This window comes from Ictidomys tridecemlineatus, chromosome 15, assembly GCF_052094955.1.
Source record: "Ictidomys tridecemlineatus isolate mIctTri1 chromosome 15, mIctTri1.hap1, whole genome shotgun sequence".
NCBI classification, from domain to species: domain Eukaryota; kingdom Metazoa; phylum Chordata; class Mammalia; order Rodentia; family Sciuridae; genus Ictidomys; species Ictidomys tridecemlineatus.
Genome location: NC_135491.1, coordinates 19599069 through 19619481, shown reverse-complemented (window position 1 = coordinate 19619481; position 20413 = coordinate 19599069). Strand labels below are relative to the sequence as shown.

General features: G+C 37.4%; 1 protein-coding gene across 2 annotated transcripts in view; it reads left to right on the top strand.

The window, feature by feature from the left end:
- Tdrd12 (tudor domain containing 12) overlaps window positions 1-20413 on the top strand; it is a 69980-nt gene that overhangs the window by 39716 nt on the left and 9851 nt on the right. For both annotated transcript variants that reach the window (XM_078032181.1, XM_021730086.3), the window contains exons 16-25: window positions 179-306; window positions 1858-2049; window positions 2289-2417; window positions 3338-3455; window positions 4197-4336; window positions 4438-4658; window positions 9524-9623; window positions 16097-16284; window positions 17055-17265; window positions 18894-18986. In XM_078032181.1, coding sequence (XP_077888307.1) covers window positions 179-306; window positions 1858-2049; window positions 2289-2417; window positions 3338-3455; window positions 4197-4336; window positions 4438-4658; window positions 9524-9623; window positions 16097-16284; window positions 17055-17265; window positions 18894-18986 — 1520 coding nt within the window. The remainder of the gene's footprint in view (window positions 1-178; window positions 307-1857; window positions 2050-2288; window positions 2418-3337; window positions 3456-4196; window positions 4337-4437; window positions 4659-9523; window positions 9624-16096; window positions 16285-17054; window positions 17266-18893; window positions 18987-20413) is intronic.

Genomic DNA, 20413 nt, shown 5'->3' with positions numbered 1-20413 from the left:
CTTTTCAGGAGTGCAGAACCTGGTAGGAGTGCCAAGGCTTGTCCCATACTGACAGGGCTCAGCCAGGGTGGGCACCTGAGGAGAGAAGCAGCAGTATGTGGAATCTTAGCAAAGGAAATGTTGTGAAAACCTGTAAAACAAATCTAAAATGGGCATTGTTTTTTCTTTTAAAATGTAGGCGATGTTATTGTCACAACACCACATAGCCTCCTGAGACTTCTCACATACCAAAGCTTGTTATTTCTTAGACTTTGTCATCTAGTGTTGGATGAGGTGGAAGTGTTATTCCTTGAAGCTAATGAGCAGGTAAGTATGGCATCTATTTAGATGTTATTACTATTCTAAATGTATACATATACTTCTAAAATAGATAAAATTCAAGTATTAACAGAATCAGGAAAAAGAATCTAGTTAAGGAATAAATTGGTTAATCTAAAAAGAATTTTTTCCTTTAACTTCTGTAATTTAGAAGAGAGAATGTTTATTTGAAATTTCATTCCCAGTGTTAAATCTCTCTTTGAAAAGCAACATTTCTCTCCCAGGAAGATTTACTGAGATAATGAATGTTTTTCTGATTATAAAAGCAATAATTTTTATTGTAAAAAGTTTTGAGAAATAGAGAAGAGCACTTGAAAAAAATACAATACCCTAATCATCTTACACTCAGAGGCAATCATTCTACTATTTTGGATTATTTCTTCCTTTTTAAAATTCCTAATTGTTGATACATGTATTCAATATCAAGAGCACATTTTATGTATAATTTTAAAATTCACATTTTGCAGTTAACAGCATTGTATTATTACTTCCTGTTCTGAAGGTTATTATTATTACTGGGCATATTGAATCACATGGGCATAACAATTTATGCCATGTTTGCTGTCCTCCGACCAGTAGGAGGCCTTGGCCTGGTTTTTTGTTCCGTGCTAGCTGGTAAACAGATCTTGTTAGTACAGTGTGCATCTTTTTTTTTTTTTTTTTTTTTGCAGTGCTAGGCATGGAACCAGGGCTTCATGCATGCTGGGCCAGTGTTCTACCACTGGTTTGCATGTCTAGCCTTGTAGTTTGTATTTCCTTGATTACTTAAGTTGAACATTAATTCATTTTGATCATTATGTTCATTTTCTAAAGTTGCTAGATCATTTCCTTTTCTTTCTTGTGGTGCAGTCATCTTTTGTAATTACTTTTTGACCTTTTTAAATGTGAGCATGTTAATCCCATTAGATGTGTTAACACATATTTACCAAGATGTTTTTTGTGCTTTAATTTGATTTATAGTGGGGTTTTATGCTCATTGATATTCTCTTTCTTTCCCCTCGATGCCCCCCCCCACCTGCCTTTTTCCTCTTTTTTCCCTTTGTGTTTCCAGGGATTGAACCTAGGGGCATTCTACCACTGAGCTATGTCCTCAGTCCTTTTTGTTTTTTTATTTGAGATAGTCTCACTGAGTTGCCCACGCTGTGATTACAGATATGCACCACTGAATTTGGCTACATTTTCTCTCAGAGGAGCATGCCTATAATCCTCCTCACTTGGGAGGCTGAGGCAGGAGGATTGCAAGTTTGAGGCTAGCCTCAGCAACTTAGTGAGGCCCTAAGCAACTTAATGAGATCCTGTCTCAAAATAAAAATAGTAAGGGCTGGATATGTAGCTCAGTTGTAAAGCACTCCTGGGTTTAGTCCCCAGTGCCGAAACAAAAAAACATTTTCTCCTTTGTGAGTTTCTCTCTTTACTTTTGTTTTGGAAAGTCTTCCTCCTGTCCGAAAACAGTAAATATGCAATTTTTTACATATTATGTTCTGTCAAACTAATTATTACTGTCTTTTGAAATAAAAATTAATTATATCAATTTTTTAGATGTTTGCTATATTAGATAACTTTAAAAAAAATGTTGAAGTTGAAGAAAGGGAATCTGCACCACATCAGATCATTGCAGTTGGCATTCATTGGAGCAGACATATAGAACATCTAATCAGAGAGTTCATGAATGATCCCTACATTGTGATTACAGCCCCAGAGGAGGCTGCTCTCTATGGCAACGTCCAACAGGTGATGAATGAATGGGAGGGGAGCTGATGAGCACAAGCAAGTAGCCTGTATTTCATGGCTTAATATTAGATGACTGTAGCTTCTATTTCATACCCCAATCTATAATTGTAAATTAAATTTGTTTTGATTTCCTATGCATTCTTTTCTATTAAAATTATAACTTAGCTATGAAAAGTGAAACTGGAACTTTTTGAATATTTTAAAAATCAAATTACTTCATTTCTGAATTTCATTACCAGGTCGTGCATCTTTGCCTAGAATGTGAAAAAACCTCAACTTTACTCCAAGTTCTTGATTTCACTCCAAGTCTGGCACAAAAGACCTTGATCTTTACTTGTTCTGTAGCTGAAACAGAAATAGTGTGTAAGGTGAGTCCCTGTCCTGTTGATTTAAACTGTGGCTGAATCTTGAATGAGGAAAAAATTACTTGGGTAGTTGATATGTGGTGGGGAGATGCCATTTTGCAAGTTTAACATCAATCAGAAGAGGAGGTGGGCTCTGCTGGGAAGCACTGACAGCTGGAGGCCTGGCCTGGGGGGGGATCCTTGCCTTTCCTGAAGCACGGTCCCACAGGGGGAGTAAGTCTCAGGGAACAGTGCCAGGTGGTCTGTCAAGGTAGAACATGAAAGGGTCCAGTTGATGAACAAAATGCCCACATCACTACTCTCTATTTTAAAAAGTTGTGAAGATAACAGTAAAACATACTGTCATGTAACCAGAAAAGCCAAATAAATTGGCTAAAGACTTATTCAGTTTTATCTAATTTCATATTAATTGTAAAATGCTAATTAATTGCCAAAATGTACAAAGCTAAATACAAAAATTAAAAGAAGCTGTAGTACATCTTTCGGTACATAATAATGAGCTAAATAGTATAGTTAAAAGGCCATTATTGGACTGGGGATATAGCTCAATGGTAGAGTGCTTGCCAAGCATGTGTGAGGCCCTAATCCCCAGTACTGGAAGGGGGAAAAAAAAAAAAAAAACACGTTGACAACAGTACCATGTATTTTATATATACTTATACATACATATGTGTATATGTATTATTTTTAAAAGGAAGGGAAATAGTTTTAGCAAAATGATGTTTGTTTCACTTGAGCAAATTTTTATATGAACTACAACAGAACTTTGGAGATATATTTACTTAATTTCATAGTCATTTCAAAGAATTACTGGGTCAGTGAGGTGATTTACAGTTGAATACTTTGATACTTAACTTGATGAGACAGCTGGCTTCAAGCTCATGTTCCTGATTTTGAACTGGCCTCTGTGGTTTTACCTTTAGGTAGTAGAAAGCAATTCAATATTTTGCTTGAAAATGCATAAAGAAATGGTTTTTAACTTAAAAAGTGTTTTAGAACATTGGAAGAAGAAATTAAGTTCTGGCTCCCATATTGTATTAGGTAAGTGTTTTAATTTCTACTTCAGAAGACAAAGGTTAGCTCATAGGAATCATGTCTTAATTTATATATTTCACCTCCATATTTCTCATTATTTCCAAGATTTACTCAGAATTTATTAGTAATGTTAATTTCAAAATGAAAATTAACCTCCAAAAAGATTCTCATATTGAGATGAATCTAGGTGCCTCAGAGCTCATAGGTCAATAGGCAGCAACCGTTGATCTAGACACTTTACCTGGAATTCTAGCTTGAGGATTACTGTTGAATATATAAAGTCTGTGTATATGTATATGTAGTCTATAAAGTCTGTATCTAGCTGTACATAATGCATCTGTACCTATATTGAAACATCATAAATTATAAAAAGGTTAAATATTAGAAATACAAAAGTTAGAATGTATAAAAAAACGAAAAGATCTGGGCAGCCTGGATTTGTAATAGAAAAAGACATTTTTCAAGCTAAAAATGAAGCCACTTGTCTCTGGAATTAATCACTGGTGTGGGGCATTTGGGGAAGAAAGTGGGTAAGAAGTTTCTTTGCCTCCTAAAAATAAAATGAAGGATTGAGGATATAGCTTCATGGTAGAGTACTGGCATAGTAAGTATGAGATTGTGGTTTGATCCCTAGCATTGCAAGACATAAAGTAAAATATAGTACAGAAATGCTTTGCAGGATGGTTTTGGGGACTGCTTATTAAAGTAAGTGTGTCTCATGGGAAATTGTTGAAATCTTTCCTCCAGCCTTAACTGACGATTGCATACCACTCTTGGCCATCACTGATGCCACGTGTGTAATTCACTTCAGCTTCCCTTCCTCACCAAAGATATTTGGTGGACGCCTATATTGCATGTCAGATCATTTTCAGAGTTTAACTGAACAGGTTTGACTATCATTTTCTGTGTAATGACAAATTTAGAGTCCATAAAGTTTCACTGAGACTGGTATGAATGATTTGCTTTCTTTATTTACTCCCATTTTAAGGGTTCTCCTGCAGAGCAGGGAGATAAAAAAACCAAATCTGTCCTACTGCTAACGGAGAGAAATGCGAGCCATGCAGTTGGTGTTCTGCGCTACTTGGAGAGAGCAGATGCCAAAATCCCATCAGAGCTGTATGAGTTCACCGCAGGGGTCCTAGAAGCCAAAGAAGACAAAAAAGCCAGAAGACCTCTTTGTTCATATCTTAAGGCTTTTGGATTTTGCAAGTAAGCCAGTCTTCTTTATTTTAATTAAAGTATAACATGCAGTCAAGTAAAGAGATGATAAGTTTACAGCTTGAAACACAACACTGATAAAACCGATAACCCAGTAAATAAATGGGCAAATGAACTAAAGAGGCATTACTCAAAAAAAAAAAAAAAAAAAGCTAACAAACATGAAAAAAATGTTAAAAATTGCTAGCAGTGAGGGAAATGCAAATCAAAACTACACTGGGATTTTATCTCACTCAAGAATATAAATAATAAATGCTGGTGAAGATGTAAGGGAAAAAGGAACACTTTTACCTGGAATTGTAAATTATATGAATTTACACTATATGAATCAGTGTGAAGGTTCTTCAGAAGATTAGGAATGGAACTACCATATGACCCAGCTATAACACTCCTTGGTATTTTCCTAAAAGAATTAAATTCAGTGTATTGTGGAGATACATGCATACCCATGTTTATAGTAGCACAATTCACAATAACCAAACTATGGAACCAGCCTAAGTATCTTCGAATAGATGAATGGAAACAGAAAATATAGTATATCTATACAATGGAGTTTTACTCAGCCATAAAGAAGAATAAAATCCTGTTATTTGTAGGAAAATGGATGGAATGGGACATTGTCAAGTTAAACAAAATAAGGCAAACTCAGAAAGTCAGCATTATATCTTCTCATTTGTTAGAGTGGAAAAAAGAAGGGGGATTTCATGAAAATAGAAGGGAAACCAGTAAGAAAGAGAGGGGACCCTGGGGAGGGAGGAGGAGAAGGCATTAGGGAGGTACTGGAGAATGAAATTATGTGCATATCCTAGTATGTCCAAGTGTAACTTATGCACCAATAATAATTTTTTTAAACTAAAAAAAAAATAGAGCAAGAAAATTAATTTCACAAAAGAGCGCTTTACCTTGGTATCAAAATTGTAGTTGTACTTACCTGATGTAGCCCAGGGATCACCAGGACCTTGTTTATTAGAAAAACTTTAGAAAAGTATATAACAAAAATGGGTGAGTTCAGTTCTTAGAACTGAACTTCACTAGTTTTTTTTTAATATAAAACAATATTTTTGACTGATAAAATTTGACTTCTGTTTTTTTTAAAAAAAGTTTACAGCTTGATGAAATGTCAATATCTACATACCCATGTAAACCACCACCCAACTGAGAGAGCACCTAGAGACTCCTGCATGCTCTTCCTGATGTCCCTCCTCAAATAGCTGTCAACATTGACAAGAGTTATTCATTTGTTTTCAATTCTTTATTAACATGTATTAATTGACTATTTTAATAGGGTTCGATTTGGTATTTCCTTACATTCATATAGAGTTCTCATCAAATCCAATTCCTTTTTCTTATCCTACCTCCTTCTTCATACCCATCCCAATCTCTAGTAACTGTTATTCTGTTTTCAAATTAACATTTTTCAGCTCTTTGCTTTTGTGTCTGAATTATTTCACTTAACATGATGTCCTCACTTCATTTCATTTTGCTGCAAATGATAGGATTTTATTCCTCTTTATGGATGAATAGTATTCCATTGTGTATATACTACATTTTCTTTTCCCATTTATCTGTTGTTGGGCACCCATGCTGATTTCATATCTTAAAATTTTGCTCATTTTTGAACTTCATATAAATGGAATTGTGCATCTGGCTTCTTTAAATCAATCTAATATCTGTGACATTGATCCATGTTTTTGTTATATGTATCTTTATTTTATATATATTCTGGCTTAGTATTGCATTGTCTTGAGTATATCACATTCTTCTGTTGATGGGCCTGTGAGGTTGTTTCCAGTTTGGGGCTATGATGTTTAAAGCTTTCCTGAATGTTGTCATGCATGGCTTTTTGTGGAAATATTCATCTACTTCTTTTGGGAATTGTTGGGCCATAGGGTTAACTTATGTTTACTCTTCCAAAGTGGTGGACCACTTTATGATCCTGTCAGGAGTGATGAGAATTGGAGATGGTCCACATCCTTCCCAGTCCTTAGTATTCATGGGGGAGATAATGGAAAGCCATTGCAATTTTAATTTGTGTTTCCATAATGATGGTGGATTTAATGATGTTAAATATCTTTTTTTTATGTTTGTGAGACATTTGACCATTCTCTTTTTCTGAAGTACCTGCTCTTATCTTTTCCCCATTTTAATGGAGCATTTCTTTTTTCTTATTAGTTTGAGGAGGTATAGCTAAGATATACAGGATATATAAGTATATATATATAATACTTATATATAGATATAAGTATATACTTATATATAGATGTAAGTATTTTGTCTGACACGGTTGAACATCCGTGACTCTAAAACATGAAATCTGAAATACTCTGAAAACAGAAACTTTTGGGGTGTTGACATGATGCCTCTAAAACATTAATTTGCAGGCTGAGGTTATGGCTTAGTGGTAGAACGCTTGCCTAGCATGCGTGAGGCCCTGGGTTCGATCCTCAACCCCACATAAAAATAAATAAATAAACAAAATAAAGGTATTGTGTCTAACCAAAAAATTTTTTTAAAAACCATTAATTTGCATATATAGTATGAGGTGTGGGGCACAAGTGGCTTTTTCTGCATAGACAGTCATCTGTTCCAGCATCATTTGTCTAGAACATAATTCTCTTCTCACTGAATTAGTCCCTTTGATGTAATCCAGGTGATGAGATATATGGTCTGTTTTTAGACTCTGTTATTTTTGTGGGTTCATTTGTCCCTCCTTAAACTAACACTACACTTTATTTTTTAATATCATTTTTATTGTTGTTGTTTATTTTTTATGTGGTGATGGGGATTGAACTCAGGGCCTCATGAATGCTAGGCAGGCACTTTACCACTGAGCTATTTCCTCAGCCCAACACTACACTTTAAACACTGTAGCTTTATAGTGACACTTGGGATCTGGCATATAAGTCCTCCAACCTTGCTCCTGTTCAGGGTTGCTTGGCTTCTTCAAATCTATTTCATCTCTATATACATAAAAGATATAAGCTTACTGATTTCTCAAAAAATCTTGTGGAATTTTAATAGGGGCTGAATCAACTCTGTAGATCAATTGGTAAGGTATGGGGATCCCTCTAGACACATGCCACTACTTGGTAAATGGATGGCTAGGCATAGGTGTCTGATAATGTGTCTCCTGGATTGAATTAATTTTTAAGATAATTAATGACATTAACTTTTTAAATTATGGTACATTAACCAGCTTATTAACAACAATTTTCAGTATGCCTTTAAATAGAATATTGACTTTTAAAACTGAAACTTCAGCTATTTCTCAGTTGGGAGGTAACATTGTAGTGAAGGAGCAGCTTCTGATTTGGAGGTTAATTGACCTTTATTGTGGATTATGGTGATATGTTTCTGAGACTTTGTTTTAGAAGTATAAGCAATCCTTTAGCAGGAAGAGTGAAGCAAGTGGCATCACTATACCAGACCTTAAACTATACTATAGAGCAATAGTAACAAAAACAGCATGGTATTGGCACCAAAACAGACTGGTACACCAATGGTACAGAATAGAGGACACAGAGCCTAACCCACAAAATTACAATTATCTTATATTAGACAAAGGTGCCAAAAACATGTACTGGAGAAAAGATAGCATCTTCAACAAATGGTGCTTGGAAAACTGGAAATTCATATGCAACAAAATGAAATTAAACTCCTATATCTCACCACCCACAAAACTCAACTCAAAGTGGATCAAGGACCTAGGAATTAAACCAGAGACCCCGCATCTAATAGAAGAAAAAGTGGGCCCTTATCTCCACCATGTGGGATTGGGCCCCAACTTCCTTAATAACACTCCTATAGCACAAGAATTAAAACCAAGAATCAATAAATGGGATGGAGTCAAACTAAAAAGTCTCTTCCAAAAAAAAAAATAATCTGTGAGGTGAACAGAGAGCCTATATCTTGGGAGCAAATTTTTACCCCTCACACATCAGAGCACTAATCTCTAGGGTATACACAGAACTTGTTTATATAATTCATTTAAGAATATCTAAAGGGGACTGGGGTTGTGGCTCAGAGGTGGAGCACTCACCTCACATGTGCGAGGCCTTGGGTTCGATCCTCAGCACCACATAAAAATAAATAAATAAATAAAGGTCTTTATTTAAAAAAAAAAAAATATATATATATATATATATATATAAAGAAATAGGGCTGGGGTTGTGGCTCAGAGGAAAGAGTGCTCCCCTAGCATGCATGAGGCACTGGGCTCAATCTTCAATACCACATAGAAATAAAATAAAGGTATTATGTCCACCTACAACTAAAAAATAAATGTTAAAAAAGAATAAAGGTGTATTAAAAATTATTAAAAAAATAAAGTAACTCTTTTGATTAAGTTTATTCAATTTTAATTAAATTTTAGAGGGTTTTTTGCTTATTTATATATTGTTAGTGTCATTTGAAGTATTTAATATGGTTACTTCTAAAGTGTTTGGAATAAAAGTTCTCTAATTTCAACTACAGATTAATTTTCTGAAAAATGTTTACAATTCCATGTTAACAATGATTATCTGTATTTTTCTGGTTTTAAAATCTAGCTATTTTGGGGCTGGGGATGTGGCTCAAGCGGTAGCGCGCTCACCTGGCACCACATACGAAGATGTTGTGTCTGCCGAAAACTAAAAAATAAATATTAAAAAATTCTCTCTCTCTTTCTCTCTCCCTCTCTCTCTCTTTTTAAAAAAAAAATCTAGCTATTTTGAGGGGTTTGGGGTTTGGCTCAGTGGTAGAGCAGTGGTAGAGCACTTGCCTAGAATGAGCAAGGCCCTGGTTTCCATCCCCAGCACTGTCACTACCACAACAAAAAACAAAGCCAGCTATTCATTGTTTTATTTTTTTTTTCCCAGAGACAAAAGGATCTGTCCTGACAGACACCATATTAATCCAGAAATAGATATGCCAAGGAAATTATCCAACCAAGCTCTACCAATGTTTGGATATATTAAAGTAAGTTCTTCTAAGATCTTTTTTGTCCAGTGATTGTTGAATCGTAATTTTTTTTAAGCAGAATCTTAGTACAATGTAATTTATGATTTATAATATTCAATATTAATATCCTGCCATTAATCTAATGATAGAAATTTGTTCTTATATCTTAATTTCAGAGTCCAAGTTTATATGTAAAACCATGATGAGTTGAGTAAATGCATGACAATTTGGGAGTTGTTTTTTTCAGGAAAAAAAATGTTTTCACTTGGAGGCAGTTAAAAGTAATTCAGTAAAAAGTGGCACAAACCTGGGCTGGGTTGTAGTTCAGTAGTACAGCGCTTGCCTTGCACATGTAAGGCACTGGGTACAATCCTCAGCACCACATATAAATAAATAAAATAAAGATCCATTGACAACTAAAAAACATTAAAAAAAAAAAAGAAAGTGGCACATACCTGTAATCCTAGCAAGTTGGAAGGCTGAGGCAGGAGATTGCATGTTTGAGGCTGAGACCACCCTCAGCAGCTTAAGCCCTAAGCAATTTAGTGAGACCCTGTCTGAAAATAAAAAATAAAAAGGCCTGAGGCCTCAGTGGTTAAGTGCCCCTGGGTTCAGTCCCTGGAATGACTACTACTAGTGTAATAATAGTAATAACAATAAGTGACTACATGAATTCTGTTCAAATAACAATGATAATTTCTGTGAGGAAAATTCTTGAGATTCAAATCGAATTGCTGAGTTAAAAATCATTTTCCTTGAAATCCCTCATCATCAATTTCTTCATTACTTTTTTTTCTCCTTTTCACTTCTTTCCCCTTAAGGCTTTCTCTTTAGTGTTGGTTTCCTAGTGCTGCTGTCACAGATTGCCACAATTGGTGACTTAAAACAACATAGATGTATTTCAGTTTTGGAGGCCAGAAGTCTAAATGCAGGTGTCATCAGGGCTGTGCTCCCCGCCACTCTTCGGCCTCCTGAGGACAAACCAGTTCTGGCCTCCTCCAGCCTCTCCTGGCTTCAGACATGGCTTGCAGCCACATCCCCACCCCCCCCCAATCTCTGCCTCCTGTACATTGCCTTCTCTTCTCTTGGTGTCCCCACAAGATACTTGTCACTGGAAGGAAGACCCACCTTTTAATCCAGAAAGGTCTCTTTATCTTGAGATACTTGATTTCATCTACAAAGACCCTTTTCAAATAAGGTCACAGTCACATTGACCTTGGGAATTAGGACATGCACATATCTTTTGAGGGTGGTCACTGTTTGATCCACTACAGTTTTCATCATTGAAATAATTTTTTTCTTTCTAATTTTTCCCTGAGTTTTATCCCCTCATTTCTATGTTTTTCTAATTCTGATTTACATTTTTCTTTTTTGTGTTGGGAATTGACCGGGAGACCTTGGACATGCTGAATACATGTTCTACCACTGATTTACATGCCCAACCCTAGTAAGACAGATGAGGCTGACACCCAAGAAATTATCAGGAAGCAGGAGGAGCCAAATCTAAGGCCAGCCTCGGTGATTAATGAGACCTTTTCTCAGTGGTAGAGCACACCTCTGGGTCTAGTTCCTAGTACAAAAATTTTAACAAACATATATTTGCCAAATATATGTTTTGCAAAGAATTTCTCCTACTCGGTTTGTCTTTTCATTCTCTTTATAGTGTCTTTTGCAGAGCAGTTTTTGATTTTAATGAAGACAGCTTACATTTTTTCTTTCATGGATTATGCTTTAGGTATTATATCTTAAAAAAAATCATTGCCAAAACCAAATCATCTAGATTTTTCTCCTGTTCTTTATCTGCTTTTATTTTGATATTCATTGGGCCACTTTGTCAATTGTTGTTATGAATTATGTGCCTGGTTTTGTTGCTGTTTTGTTGCTCTGTCTGAGCTCAGGTGAGGATTCAGACAGACTGAAAAAATTTTCACATTTTACTGCTACCACCTTCCCAGAACCCTGCTAACCCAATCTCCCCATCGTGCCCCCCACTTCCTTTCTTTCTCTCTAATTTAGATAGCTCTATTGAAGTATAGTTTACATATAATAAAAATCACTAATTTCAAGTGTATAATTTGTTAAGTCTTGATAAATGTAAATCGTCATGTAACTACCACTACTGTGTCAAGATGCAGACATTTTCATCACCCCAAAAAGGTCTCTTCTGTCCCCTATCACTGAGACCTTGCCCTACACCATCGTCCCTGGCAGCCACCCATCTGCTTTCTGTCAGTTGTTTTAATTTTACTGTAGCTTTGTATTAATGAAGTTTCTTGAGTCTGATTTCTTTTACTCAGTACAGTGCTTTTGAGATTTCTTTATGTAGTTCTTTATCTTACTGTGTAGGATTCGATTATATAATGTACCATAGTTTGTTCACAAGTTGATGGACATTTGGGTTGTTTCTAGTTTCTGGCTGCTTTGAATATTTGTTTTATAAGTCTTTTTAAATATATATTTTCATTTTTCTAGAATAAAAGACCTAGGAGTATAATTGTTGGGTTATAAAAGTATATGTTTATAAGAAAGTATGGTTTATTAGAAATGTTTTCTAAAGTGATTATACTGTTTTACATTCTCACCAGCCCTGCATATGAGAATTCCATTTACCTCATATTGTCATCAGTACTTGGCATTTGGTCTTTAATTCTAGCCTAAATTCTAAAATATTTAAATATTCTTTAAATATTTATTCTGTTGCATTTATGCTGTTTTATTTGTAGTTCCTTTGTGATTATGGATATTGATCATCTTTTCACATGCTGTATTGAATATTTATATCTTTTAATTTATAAATTTGCTTTTCAGGATTTTTGCTTTTTTTGTGTGTGTGGTACTGGGGATTGAACCCAGGGGTGTTCTACCATTACATCACATCACATCCCCAATAAATAAATTATTTATTTTTTTGGTACCAGGGAATTGAACCCAGTGGGGCGCTTAACCGCTGGGCCACATCCCCAGCCATTTTTTGTATTTTATTTAGAGACAGGGTCTTACTAGTTGCTAAGTGCCTTGCCAAGTTGCTGAGGCTGGCTTTGAACTCATAATCCTTCTGCCTCAGCCTCCCAAGTTGATGGAATTCAGGTATGTGCCACCGTGCCTAGTTTATTTTTCATTTTGACACAGGAGCTTGTGCATTTGCTGGCTTAATCTTGTGATTTCTCCTGCCTCAAGTTTCGTGAGTCACTGGGATTGCAGGCATGTTCCACTGTGCCCAGCTGCCCTTTAAAAGAAAAATTAGGCTTTTTTCTTACGTTACATTTTATTTATTTTAAATATTTATTTTTAATTTTTTAGGTGGACACAGTATCTTTATTTTATTTTTACATGCTGAGAATAGAACCCAGTGCCTCATGCATGCTAGGCAAGCGTGCTACTACTTGAGCCACATCTCCAGCCCCTTATGTTACATTTTAAAGACTTCTTTACATATTGTGAATATATAATATATATGTTGCTATTATTTTCTCCTGGTTACAAAGGGAAAGTTTTTATTTCAGTGAAATCTAGTTATCACTTTTTAATTTTATTTTTTGTGCTTTTCATGTTGCAATAAATTTTTGCTTATTCTGAGGTCATGAAGATTTTCTTTTTTTTTTCCCTAGGAGCTTTATGATTTTACAAGTCTGATCTCTTCATTTTAAATTAATGTTTGTGTGTGGTGAATCCCAGATAGGGGGCAATGTTTATCCTAATGGATAGTTAGTTACTCCAGCATTATTTATTATAAAGACCTTCTTTTTGCCCTAAATGACATTGGCACCTTTGGTATAAATTAAGAAACCATATATATGAATTCTGAACTCTGGATTCTGTTCCTCTGTGTATCCTTATGCCAAAGCTACATTGTCTTGATTATTGTAGCTTTAGTCTTGAAAACTGGTAGATAAGTCTTTCATCTTCACCGTTCTTTCTCAGTATCTTTTTTCTGTTTCTTTGCATAATCATACAAAATGTTAGAATCAGCTTTCCAATTTCTACTTGTGAGTTTGATTGGATTGCAGTGAGTCTATAGAGTAATTTGGGAGAATTGACATCCTGTCAACACTGTCTTCCAGTTTATTACTGTGGTATATCACTCTGTTTATCTAAGTCCTCTTTAATTTCTCTAAGCATTGTTAAGAGTTTTCAGTGAATAGGTCTTTTATTTACTGCATTAAATTTATCCCTTGTGTTTCATGTTTTGGAATGCTGTTGTTAATATTTTAAGTATATTTTCTAATTGTTTTAGAAATTCAATTAATTTTTGAATTTTGGATCCTGTAACCATAACAAAATGAATTATTTATCTGCAAAGGTACTAGGGAGAGGAGAATTAAAGCAAATAGCAGGTAGCTGGAAGGTACCTACTCAATTTGCAAAATCAGAACTGAAGGGTTTCACAACACATGGGACTTTTAGGGCTAAATCCAGGAAAGTCTCAGAAAAACCAGTGTGAGTTGGTCACCCTGTCTGGAGGCCTAATGCTGTCCCTACCTCCTCCTGTTCAGAGTGTCCAGTCTTATGAACTTCCTTTGGCCACATCCAACATAAATTGTTTTTTGCTGTGTTAATGCTGTGCAGAGGAGATTTCCAGGTCTGATGCCAGTTGTAGGCCTGGATTTTATTCACCTGCATGCATGCTAAGCCCTTAGCTTAACACACAAAGCCTTATAATTTGGGAAATGTGAGAGGAAAATCTCTCCCTTTATTCCTAAATCACCTAAAAGAGTAATTGCTGACAGTTTAGTATATTTTCTCTTGAAATGTTTCTTTGAATCTTTAAAAATCTTTGTTATTGAGCCAGGTGCAGTGGCACATGCTTGTAATCCCAGCAGCTAGGGAGGCTGGGCAGGAGGACCATGAGTTCAAAGCTAGCCTCAGCAATTTAGCGAGGCCCTAAGCAATTCAGTGAGACCCTGTCACTAAATAAAATACAAAAAAGGGCTGGGTGGGGATGTGGTTCAGTGGTTAAGCATCCCTGAGTTCAATTCCTAGTACAAAAAAAAAATTTTGTTATATATACATTATGCCCTGCCCACCTCTCCTAACACTGTAGGGAGTGTTTTCCTTATCCTCTGGGCCACCTCCTGTCATCACCAAGCAGGGTATTGTCTGGAATGCCAGACTCTTTGGGGCTCTGGCCACAAGGGAGAATTCTGGACTACATTGGTGGCACTCTTGGAAGAAGACTGTAAGCAGGAAGGAACTCTGAACTCCCTGCCTGGGGTGAGGGTAGAGAAGCTCTGAGGGCTTTATTAAGACAGCTTTCTCTGTGGTGCTGGAGAATGACTGGGACATCCAAGTACTGGGACAGGGTCTCCAGGGAAGATGCAGTTAAGTAGTCAGGGTGTCTGGGTATAAGTGTGCTAGGGAACAAGGGGTCTTTGGAAATTATGGGTAGGGAGAGCCTGTTTGTAGAGAGGTCAACTGCATTGAGGCCCAAGTGAGATAAGGATCTAGACATGGGAAGAGCACTCCTGGTGGAGAAACCAACTAGCCCAGAGTCCCTAGGAAAGATTTATGTGTTATGTTTGCAAGCAGGAAAAGGCTCAGTGGTAGTGAGAGTTGTGAGGGCAGCAGGTGATGAAGTTAGAGGGGCCACAGGCTGTCAGACCTGAGACCCCTCACCCCTTTTGATCACAGACTGACTTCCTCCCTGCCTGGCTTTCTTGCCTCACCTCCCAGTCAGTGCTGCCCACCCCCACCCCACCAAGTAACTTCTCCTCATTCCCACCATCCCTGCCTTCACATGGTGTTTCTGCCTTCTGGTCGACCTTCTCCACACACTCTGGTAGCTGTGCATGTGCAGGGCAGGGTCCCCTCTCCCATGCCAACATTTCCCCTGGCACATCAGTGATCCTGCTACAAATACCTGTGAAGTGTCTCCTGAATACATACCAGTTTGGCGTAGCCTGTCCACTCTTGGGTTGCTGCGTGTCCCTGAAGGGTCTGTCCCTGGTACCTGGTGTACATTAGGTTTTTTAATAAAATGCATCTTATTATATGACAAAAGATGAGAAGGAGCTCAAGAGACAGCAAAGCTGTTTTATGAATGTTTATTAAAATGCAGTTTAAAGGTAAATAAAGGGGGCTGGGAATGTAGCTCAGTGGTAGAGTGTGTAAGACCTGGTCCCACCCCTTGAGCCACATACAAAAAATTTTCTTAATAAAAGAACACCTACACTTAAGACGAAGTTTTTAAATAATGCAATTTGCCAAAAATCATCCATTAGATTTAAAGTAGACTGTAGTTATTTATAGTATGGCACTTTTAAATTGTTTTGTTTTTTGAGATACTGGGGATAGAACTCAAAACCTCCTGTGTGCTAGGCAAGAGCTCTACCATTGAACCATACCCCCAGCTCTGGTATGGTGTTTATTTTTCTTTGTTTTTAGCGTACTCCCTTGTTTATTTTTAAATCCCTGTTTGCATGAGGTCAGGTAGCATGTTTGTCTTTGGTTAGATTAAGTTTCCTTTCTGGATATATTTACTGTGTATGTTTCAGATAATACCTTTTTATATTTCAAATGCAACAAATTACTTCGGTCGTATAATTGATAAACATGTGGATCTTTATGCAATTCTCAATGCTGAAATGAATGAGTATTTTAAAGATTCCAGTAATAAAACAACTATCAAAAAGGTGGAAAATTTTGGATTGTATGGACTAGAAGAAAAAACACTTTTTTACAGGTAAAATATCTATTTTTCCTCTCTAGAGTTGTGAGGCATGAGGTAATATAAATGGTGTTGAACACCTGTGTTCACCATTGGCTGAGTGGGAGTGTACCAGGCCTGGCTTCTTCTAAGGAGGCCCTCCCAATGCACTGTGACCCCAGACACCTGGTACAGTTTTGCACAAGAGACTCCATCCTTGGCTCCTGAGCATAGATCACAATGGCAGTGCAACCCTGGACATTCATGGAGTTGTCACTGTGTGCAGTATACACGTACATCTGCAGCTTGTTTAATTCTTAATAAATTTCTATAAAATTGGCATCATACCCTTCTTGTAGATAAGGAGACTGAGCTGAGAATGTTAAGTGAGTTGACTAAGGGCAGCTCAGTGGGTGGCACAGTCAGTATTCCAGCCTGGCCTGGCTGCCCCTCCTGCTCATTAATGCCCATTTTTCCTGAATCCACCTCAGGGCGGGCTACAGGTGATAGCTTTGGGTCAGAAAGTTTGAAATTTTAATTTTCCATATTAACTTTGTTTATGTTGTCAGATAAAAGGATTTCCTATATTCAAAAGTACTACATGTTTCTATGCTTAGGTATATTTTAAGTAATGTGCCACTAAGGATTCTGAAAGGCCTTCCTTTTTTTGTTTCTAATTTATAGTAAAACAGTGCAGTCAGTGTAACAGTTTTTTTAGTATGTTTTCCTTTTGATGAGTAAATTGAGGCAAAGATGATTTCCTTGTGGAATCTCTTTGTTAAACCAATGCCACCATTGTTCTCCAGGGTCCAGGTGTTGGAAATGAGCCAAAAAGAAGACACTTGGGTCCTGGATAATATCCTTATAAAGTTCATAGACGAAGGCAGGACTGGACTTACCACAAGAAACCAGCTGTTGCATCTCCCAGAAAATTTCCACACTCTTCCTCCTCAGGCCGTGGAGTTTATTGTATGTAGAGTGAAACCTGCTGATGGTGAAATTGAGTGGAATCCAAAGGTGAGTTATTTTGGCTTTTTATGTTTTGTCAACTTGTGGAATATATTTAACCCATAATATACACAGACTTGAGCCTTTTTTGAATTTAGAGTGTTGAGTGTTTGCTTCATGATCCTAAGCAGTTAGAGTGTGATCTGCTTAAAGTCCCAGCTGGTATAGGACTGTAGTAACTGCCATCATGCATAGAACTAGCCCTGAGCCAGAGTGTTGAGGACCTCTGACATTGTGGCTTCCATTGTTAGTGCTCATCTTAGAACTGATATAACACAGGGTTGTGGTAAGATGAACTGGCTATCAGCTTAAGGAAGAGAAACAGTGCAAGCACCAATGAAAATGAGTCCCAGGCAAAGTGGGGACATAGGTGGTGGCCAGGTCACTGTGTTGGAGGAAGGGGAGATGGAACTTCTGATGTGAAGGACATTTCCTCTGGGCCCTATGGGGGTCACTAGAACATCACCAAGTAGAATGGCAAGGGCACCTAAGGCAGAGAACACTGCCTGAGGCAAGACATGGAGCCCAGAGAGCAGCCCCGAAGGCTCACACAGCTGTCCAAGGTGGGCAGAAAGGCACCACACGTTGTCTGGCTCATCGCAGAGCAGATGCTCCTGATTCTTCAAGAGAAGGTTGAATTTTGTGAAATCTGATTAATGGATTATGAAATAAGCCATTGCAGTTAGCAAAGTGAAAACATTTCGAGTCATAAGCAAGGTTAAACACTGCCTGGGAAATAAGCAAATGAATGTCTCTTGATGAATACACAACCTTACCATTGTGGGTTTAGTGAAAAGAGCCTTTATCAAATGGCAGTCTTTTCCATTTGTTGTACTAAATATTTACTGTCTATTGTGTGCCAGGTGCTGTGCTGGGTTCTGGGTATATAGCCATCAGCAAGAAGAAGACCTTGTCTTCAAGACAAGGTCTGTAAAGATAACTGGCCACAGTTGTTTCTTAAAGGGCAGCCTTATGTAGACATGGGGACAGGTTCTCCTGTATATGTTCTTCCAGGTGCACTCATAGATTCAAGGGGAATGGAAACAACCTCATGTCACTAACCATTTCCCTCCTGTTCTGCTTCATTGATTTTCATGTGCATGAAAGATTGCCGATAGGCCTTACCTGCTGCAGCCCTCCTTGAGAGGAAAATAGTGACACATTCAGAAAAGAGCACATGAAAGACCAGTGCCCCCAGACCCTGTCTAGCAGAGCAGAGCAGCTCCATTGCCATGACATCCTCTGGAGTAGCAAGAACAACTTTTTTTTTTTTTGCTTCTATTGGTCTTTCAAACATACATACTCTGAAGACAGAAGAGAATTGATGCAAGTGATGAGTGCATACATGTCCACAGCAGTAAACAATTAATATTAGGATTCCAGATACTCCACATGGACTCTTACCCATTCCTGAAACAATTAGCATGAGCCCTTGGGCAAGTTCCTGCACCTCTCTGCATCTCTCCTTGATAAGCTGTTGTTACCTTCACTGAGGAATTGGGGTGATGCCTCCCTAGTCCATAGGGTTGTTGTGAGGCTCAAATGAAACACACAGAATATTTTGCAAATTATGCAGCATACACTGAATAAAGTCTTCTGTTAAAGCTTCAGATAAATAACTGAAGTCCTTTTTTTAGGTTACCAGGTACATTCATCATAAAATTATTGGAAAATTGCATGATGCAAAAGTGGTACTGGCTTTGGGAAACACAGTTTGGATTGATCCGATGGTAAGCATGCAGTTTTATTAGAAATCTCAATTTGAGTAGGCTTCTAAAATAGTCCAAATTTTTCCAATGTGCTGTGTGAATGACCATTTGCACCCTAGCTTATTTGGGGCTCTAAGTTAGGGAGACATCTTTTTCATGTTATTTCAGTCATGAATTTGGTTGTGGGTTTGGTTTTTCGTTTTGTTTTTTTTAAGTGTTTTACAAGGTAACCCAGTAATCCTTCTACGTATGATGTGCATGCACTCTCACTTATAAAACTAAAGTTTCATGAAACTGTTCTTACTTCATGTGACATTCTCTAATATTTACAATTCTGCTCTATTTAACTTCCTTAATGTTGATCATGAATAATTAAGTCAGTCTCACAACCCACCATCCACCCATATGAGAAACCTGGGATCAATGACTGCTGTAGAGGATCCATCTTTGCTAGTCTATAAATGATCCTAAAGACCTAAGATATGCTCAGTAATGCTGATAGTTCTGGTCCTTGGACATTCAAACATAGGTTTTTCTACCTTATTCATTCACCAAATATTTACTGAGCACCTAGGACCAGTACTGGGCCCTTGAGTTCCATCTGAACAAAGCAGCTGAGGCCTTCTGCCCTCTGATGCTGATGTAGAGTTGGGCATGAGTGTGACACAAGGACATGCAGTATACAGGTCTCTATGGCTCTCCACTGGTGCTGGCACACCCCTCTCTGAGTTTGCTATATTAGACAAATCTTAATTCCTGTGATTGTTCGTAAGATTTTTAAGGAATTCAATTCAAAATTGTTTTGCTAAAGGTAGTTTTTATAAAGTTAGCAAAGTTCTAATGCCTTAAAAGGGGAGTTTGGCTTATGATTTAAGGAGAAGAGAGAAATAGTTTTAAGAAGAGAAAATGTAAATTACCAATGCAGATAAGCAGATTTTTGGGGGTGGGGGGGTCTTAGTTGATGTTGTTGTAGTATTATAGTTGTTTTCAGGAAACTTTAGCAGGAATTTCTAAAACTGCCACTTATAGAATGAAGCAAAAAAGAAAACCCACTTGGCAAATATGTTCCTATAGCTGCAAAGTGTGCCTCAGTGTCCATTGACACACCGGAAGGAAGCTGACCCCCAATCTTGCCAACTTCTCCACCCAGACCAGCTCTGTCTCATTTTGAGTGGAGAAAGGCTTTCATGCACATTGCCAAGTGTGAGACATATGCCCAGGGTTCACTCAGGAAAGTGCCCAGAAGGGCCAGCCTGGCCTACCCCTGCTTCACTGTGACACTCAGTCCTGTGTCCACACCTCCCCTCCACAGGAATCAGACTGTTGCAGTGGTTCAGTTAGTTTTGTATAAATTTAAATGAATGAGAGTATTTTGGTTGCAGAAAAGACAAGTAGAGGAAATAGTCCAGAACACAGAATTTAGGCTCTTGGGATAAGCCCTCTCTGGA